At 31.7% G+C, this 7,498-nt stretch overlaps 1 protein-coding gene across 5 annotated transcripts in view; it reads right to left on the reverse strand.

Moving 5' to 3' along the window:
• The window catches only part of LOC106466159 (oxysterol-binding protein-related protein 3-like), a 104,085-nt gene that overhangs the window by 8,920 nt on the left and 87,667 nt on the right, over positions 1 to 7,498 (reverse strand). For all 5 annotated transcript variants that reach the window (XM_022394120.1, XM_022394121.1, XM_022394117.1 and 2 more), the window contains exons 20-23: positions 6,969 to 7,110; positions 4,671 to 4,815; positions 3,749 to 3,875; positions 1,184 to 1,306 (exon numbers count right to left, since the gene is read on the reverse strand). In XM_022394120.1, the coding sequence (XP_022249828.1) occupies positions 1,184 to 1,306; positions 3,749 to 3,875; positions 4,671 to 4,815; positions 6,969 to 7,110 (537 nt within the window). The remainder of the gene's footprint in view (positions 1 to 1,183; positions 1,307 to 3,748; positions 3,876 to 4,670; positions 4,816 to 6,968; positions 7,111 to 7,498) is intronic.

A 7,498-nucleotide genomic window follows, 5' to 3' on the forward strand; every position in this document is an offset into this window, starting at 1 on the left:
TGATACAAGTTGTTAAACCAGTGCAAGGTAACAGGCTATGACAAGTTAGTGATACAAGTTGTTAAACCAGTGCAAGGTAACAGGCTATGACAAGTTAGTGATACAAGTTGTTAAACCAGTGCAAGGTAACAGGCTATGACAAGTTAGTGATACAAGTTGTTAAACCAGTGCAAGGTAACAGGCTATGAATGTGTGCAGCATAAAGAATGGGTAGAAATTTCTTCTTGTTCATTTTGAGTATGATCAGAATTGATTGTTGTAAAATTTAAATAAACATTAGTTATTCTAAATCAAATGTTGATTGTGTTTATGATGTAAAGTTTGTAAGTTTAGTAACATTAAGATTTGTTTATTCTTGTGACATACTGAACTTGAACATTTTGCTAACATCAAATTCTGCTTGTGTTTGTGACACACTGAGCTCAGATGTTTACCAACATTAAATTTTGTGACACGTTGTGTTTGGATTGGACCACATTTCTGCTTGTCTTTGTGAATTACTGACTGTTAGTTTGATACATGTCAACATTAAACTATGTGGTACAGTGAGCTTCGATTGGACCACTGAGATAAGGCTTGCCTATTGTTAGGTGTAACACTGTCCTGAGATCATAGGCTTGCTTATTGTTGGGTGTAACACCATCCTGATATCATAGGCTTTGCCAACTGTTTGGTGTAACACTGTCCTGAAATCATATGCTTTGCCATCTGTTGGGTGTAACACTATCCTGAGATCGTTTAAAATTTACTCGTGATGGTCCAAAATTATGTGTTCCTAAAATTGTTATTTTCAAAGCTTAACAATGATTACATTTAGATTCAAGATTTATTATATTAAAATTTATCAGTTCAACGAACATGATAACCAAGTGCTGTCTGGTTATATAGCAACACAAAAAAGTTAAATCTTAAATTACAGCTAATTGTTTTTCCATAACTTTTTCGATAATAGCTGTGAATGACTTTGTATGGTAAGTGTTAAAATATTTTTTCAGACATAAATCTCACGTTTATAGTCAGACATATAGTTTTCTGTAAAATATGTCTAGTATATTTCAGACTTGTATATTCTGTGATATGTAATTACAAGTACAATATCTGAAAAATTATATAAGCTTTCAAACCTATGTTAATGAATTTACAGAAGATGTACATTTATAAGCATATTCAGCCAACCACTTACCTAAACCACATTGGTATGTATTCTATCCCCTCTTCTTCTCGTTTCTTTCTACGCTCCCTTTGCGACTGTTCCAGTTGCATCTTTGCGCTCTCTGCAGCCGACACATTACCTTCTTCAAGAAGCCTAGAAAAACGTTTTTTACATACAAGTTTTTAGGCTAGAAAAAAAAGGTTTTCTACACATAATTTGTTTATTATCATGTTTTCTGTACTTACAAAATAAACTTGTAAAACACGTGATCAAGAACTTTGGTTGTAATTTTAACTTGACCATAAATTATCAGGCAGTGGTAGTTTTTCTCACGCATTTAACTCTAAAGAAACATAATTCAAACAAGTGCAAATTGTGTTCAAGAAACATCTATGTCATTGCTAATATTGTATTTTGGTCTCACCAGACTTGAAAAGATTTTCTGTACGCCAGTGACTTTTGACACATGACCTTCATGAGTCAATCAGGTCTATACCTGTGTATGTAGTACTTAGTATATAAATTTAATCAAAATCCATCCATCCAATCTTGAGACGTCCTGTTCAAAAGATTGAGATGGATGGACATACGGGGGCAAATTGATATCCTCTGCTCTGCGAGGCTTTAACTTATGGCATAAAAATGAATTGTGTTAACAAGGTTTAATTAAACATGGTCCACGTACCTCAGTTGCGTGAGATACAGCAATAGAACATTAGAAGACCCCAGCACTAAGATTATCAACTGCTTTTGTTATTATGATCAACACAGCTTACTTTTGATCAGAGGTTCTTAAAAAATCAATAAATGAAACTAATGGAAAAAGTTTTAGTATTTGATCATTTGAAAAATAACAACAACATACATAATAAATCTATTATAATAATACCCAGTTTTTGTCTGTCCTAAAAATACATCGGCACCTTACTATCTAAATGCGCATGCACTTCTCTTCAACGGATGTAAACAAAAAGTAGATGTAAATATAATTTAGTAGATATTCTGTACAACAACATATTAAAAACTTAAAAGTTTTTTAAAAAGTCTAACGTCAGGTAGTATAATAACATCATAAGTTTATTTATTGATAGTATTAAATCTGATAAAGTTTAGCCTTAACTAAATTAAAACAAAAATGTACAAATTACAGTGTTAATTTATCTCTATCAAATATAGGTCATACTTAATAAAGGGTTAACTAGTATTAAGCCCAAGACAAGTGGACTTATAGACTTTGGTGTCTGTGATTAGAATTATTTTGTATTATCTAGAAAATTCCTGTATTTAAAGAAGTAACGTTGCAATAACGATATTAATATGACTGAAAGTGTTTTGCAGGTCTCTATAATACTAAACATATTTTACTTTAGAAGAAGCATAGACCAGAACTAAGTTGACAAGTTAAAAAGCAAAGTCACTATTTCAACATCAAAAATATATTAAGCAATGAATGATACAAAGTCTTTGTTACAATATGAATATAGGTTGTATAAAGAAGTACATTATAAGACAACAAAGTCTTTGTTACAATATGAATATAGGTTGTATAAAAAAGTACATTATCAGACAACAAAGTTTTTGTTACGATATGAATCTATGTTGCATAAAGAAGTACATTATAAAACAACAATATATTTGTTACAAGATGGATAAGGCCATATAATGTAGTGAAGCATTGAAGTTATTTGTTTGTAAGCCCTTTCGTTATTTAATAGATGTTTATGTCATCACAACTATTTTACTTGCTGTTATGATAACAAAATTAATACCCATTTCTACCTGAAAATTATAACTTTCAGCAATACTAATTTTCCTCAGGTGAGTTAGTTAATACTACAAAAATATTTGATGATTCATAAAGTTAGCTCAAGTAAATATCTTTTATATGCTCTTGATCAAAGTTGATCAAGTCATGAGTTGCACTTTAACTTAGAATATTTTACTGAAGTTAGACAAAGTAATAATGTTGAAAAGATGGCTGGCAATGAGATCAGCTGTAACAATTTTATATGCTCTTGATCAAAGTTGATCAAGTCATGAGTTGCACTTTAACTTAGAATATTTTACTGAAGTTAGACAAAGTAATAATGTTGAAAAGATGGCTGGCAACGAGATCAGCTGTAACAATTTTCAATATTTTCACATGAACATAAAGATAAACCCAAGTCTAGGTCCAGAATTCAAGACCTAGGAGGGGGGAAGTAGAATCACAAGTAACAGATCATATAATTACCATTGACAGAGAAACTGGAAATTGTAGGTGTTTTGAAGGTCACTTCCACTGTTCAGAAGACTGTGTGAAGGACACAACATTGTGAAGTTTAGTGCGTAGATCAACTTGACCATGAAGAAGATAATGTATGCAGTGACAGTCTCTTTAAGTATGATTATTTTGGATTAAGTACGACTTTGTGCAATTATCGTATCATCACATCAAACCACACAATTATGTGCATTGCACTAAATTTCACAACAACATGTCTATCAATAACATGAATACCATTTTCAGAACAGCGGAAGTGACGTTTTGATCTACTTGAATGACTACAGTAGTGTATAATTTTGTGCATTAATGAGGAAAACTTCCTGGCTTACCTTTGGTCAGGTCTAAACCTGGTGTCCGTAGGTGGAAGAAAATTTGCAATGTCAGAGTCCAGTTCATTAAGCTCAATTGCAAACTGAGTAAACCCATAATATAATTCATAATCTTCCGGCATGGCCCCTGGAGTGAAAAAAGAGAAAACTTGACATTTCCTAGCATCATCTGCTGTATAAAACATAAATCTTTATGAGTGTAAACAATCAGAACTGGAATTGTAAAAATCTAGTATTTTAAAAATAAGTGGTTTAAAGAAATCTCTGACTTCTCTGTCATTGTTAACATGTGCATTCAAAAACGTTTAAAAATAATTTTATTTATCTCTTGATAAATGTATTCACCATCTTTAGCTGAATTTAATAACCCACTATAGCTAAGGCAGTTTTAAAATAAAATTTAACAAATATGTTGTTACAATTAGTATTATTATGGTGTGAACACCTTTTACAAACTGATTACAATTATATTTACCATAAGTCATTAGTATTAGGCTTATTACATTTTTAAACACAACACTCTTAATCTCATCCCTTAAGGATTTGAAAGAATTAGAAGAGTGTATAATAATATTCAAATCACACTCTGGATTGAGTGAAATTCATCATTGGCAATGGATGAGACAGATCTGTCTAATGTCTTATGACAAGTATAATTGTAATTCAGTACTATTTGCTGCTGAAAAAAAAAAATTAATTACATACTTCTCTATTGAACATCAATATTGCATATGTTAAAAGTGAAATGCTGAAAAATATTAAGGTAATTACTTTATTGATCTGTTACCATAAAAAACAGAAGTATGATTCATCAGCTTTGGTATTATACACCATAAAAATTAACAGTTAAATGTATCATGTTTACCATGTGTTTAGGTTTCAAATGCATAATATTGTTGGAACATGCACAGTTGTTACTCACCTGGCCTCCATATACAGCGGACGTTTGGAGGGGAGCCACAGTAAAATGCTTCTGTCCACCGGCCAAACAACTTGTGAACAACATTTCCAAATCTGTCTGTAACTGATCCGTGTATTTCATGTCGTTTACTTGACCAATAACTAGCCTGTGAGGAGCAGAAAGAAAATTCCTCAATGCAAAAATGTATTATTTCTTAAAATGTCAAGGCCCTGTATTTAATGCTGTGTCATGACATTAGGATCACATGCTAAATGTTGTCTCATTTGAAACTGTAGGTCCTTTGTAAAATACTGTATCAATTGTTAAGAGTTACACACGGCACTTTTTGCTTCTTTATCTTTATTCTCCGAGAAATAATTCACATTTCTGTAACCAAAAAAGAAAGAGGACAAAATGGAGTCTGAATTTCACAAGCCTACCTGAAATAAAGGCTGAGGTTTATGACACTTGAGATGCAATGGCTTAGTTTTTTTCCTCATTTGAAAACTATTATCGCAATTTGTATAATTTATCTTTTCGATTTGTTGAAGTTGTAAAATTAAATAATGCAAGGTATCCACCTTGGATGACAATGACATTATTATGTAAAATGAAAAGAAAACAAAGACTTTATTGTTGGTTTAAACAAACAGGTAATATCTATACCAAAAATAAATATTTGGAGCTTAAGATGCTTGTTCAGCATCTAGTGTCTGACCATAAGGCCAAATATTTTAATAGATGTTTTCAAAATGAGGAATCTCGTGAGATATGGCGAACTATCAACAACAAACTAGGTATGAATAAAGAAAGTAAAGGAAAATTCTAACGAATCTGTAATAAGGCAGATTATCTTGTTACAGATCCTAAAAGTACTGTCAACAGTTTTAACAATTATTTTACTATCCAACCTTAGATGGGATAAACAAATAGAAATTACTTCCAAAAAACTTACTAGAATAGTATATATATCATGACATGGTGCAAGAAAGTGTTTCCACTTCAAGCACTTTATAAAATTTACTACGCCATCTTTTATAGTCAAATGTCTTATTGTGTGAGGTACAAATTTCTATGCATTTAGACCAATCTGGTTATTACAAAACAGTCTTAAGACAAATGATTGGTCTTTCATATAGAGCGTCTGTGACTAACAAATTTAAAGAATATGGAGTTTTAACTATTTATGAAGCCCGTGTTTACTGATTCATTTGTATTGCAAAGGATACTAAAATATTTAATCCTGATATGAACTTGTTAACTCCCTCTGGTGAAAGTTTATATTCCTTTCGGCAAAAAAAACTCTACATACATCCATGAAGTAATTCCGTTTTGAGCTCCAAGTACTTTTATAACTTGGCTCCACTTATTCTAAATTGAATTCCAGTAGATTATTGGTTAATTCCCAGTACAAAGCTATTTAAAATAAAAATATCCAATTATGTATATTCTATGGATAATTATTGTGTATAGCTGTTTTTGTAATTTTTGTTTGTTTTTCTGTAGTTACTTATCCATTATGGCAGTAACTTTATGAATTAATATTAAAAATTTAAAAATTATCGAAACGACTGACAGAGTTGCAGGTTTAAGTCCCACCCAGTCTCAATTTACTATCCCAATAAATTAAAAAACACAGAAAAATAAGGCAATGAATGATTCTTTACCTACTTTCACATTAAAATTAATGGCTTGTTTAAGAGATAATTTCACATAAAAGTGGAAAGTAAATCCTGAAAAATTAAAATTCCCAAACAACATTTACATTTATAGTTTAATGATACTGTACTATAACGCAAGTTTTTATATGTTAAAAAAGGTCTTGAGACTTGTTACACAGGCAGCTGGTGACCTTCTTGAAAGGTCAGGCACGTGCTGTACGTGGGTACATTTTAACTAATTGAAATCAATGAATGTCACATCCCATAGCTTCTCATCTTTGCAGAAACCGTTTCTCACTTCATCGTTACGCACTATAGTTTACCTAACCAAGCTCACCTGTTGATACAGCAATGGGCCATTCTAACATGCTCTGTGTTCTTTGGTGTTTCCTTACATACAAATAGTAAGTTATAATGGAAGCTTTAGTAGCAATTAATTAATGTTTTATTACACTCTCTTATATTATTACACTTTAAAAATAATGATAAAAGAAGTGTGGTTTTGGGATTTAGATTAGGGATGTGGAATTTTTCATGAGGCAGTGCCTCACCATATCAGCTGCCACTACTTTTGTAACTACAGTACAGACACTATTGTACTTAGGTTAGCTTAAAAACTCAACAAACAGCAAACTTTTTGAGAAGAACTTAATTTTACCTTGACAAACGTCAGTTTACACGAAGCCTCCCCAGTACTGTCACTGATTATCAGCTCTCCATACTGGTCAACCCACCGCTGTCCACTGAAGAGGTTATGCACACAAGTGGTCACTTTGTTCCAGCTATAATGGTTGTTCCTCCTGTGCACAACACAAGTTACTAGAATTAGTTGAAATGATAAAATTATTTCATGCACTTAGGGTAAACAGTGTTTGTAAAGTACACATGCTGCATAAACTTTCAATGTAAGTTATATATATTCACTGATATCTGACAAAATATCACATTCAATGGTTTAGTATTTAACACTGCTAATTGTTTCTATATGCTTCCAAAGATCATTTCTAACGTACAGAACATGGTTTAGTATTTAACACTGCTAATTGTTTCTATATGCTTCCAAAGCTCCTTTCTAACGTACAGAACATGGTTTAGTATTGAACACTGCTAATTGTTTCTATATGCTGCCAAAGCTCCTTTCTAACGTACAGAACATGGTTTAGTATTGAACACTGCTAATTGTTTCTA

Source organism: Limulus polyphemus, unplaced genomic scaffold (genome assembly GCF_000517525.1).
Source record: "Limulus polyphemus unplaced genomic scaffold, Limulus_polyphemus-2.1.2 Scaffold2171, whole genome shotgun sequence".
Taxonomy (NCBI): Eukaryota; Metazoa; Arthropoda; class Merostomata; order Xiphosura; family Limulidae; genus Limulus; species Limulus polyphemus.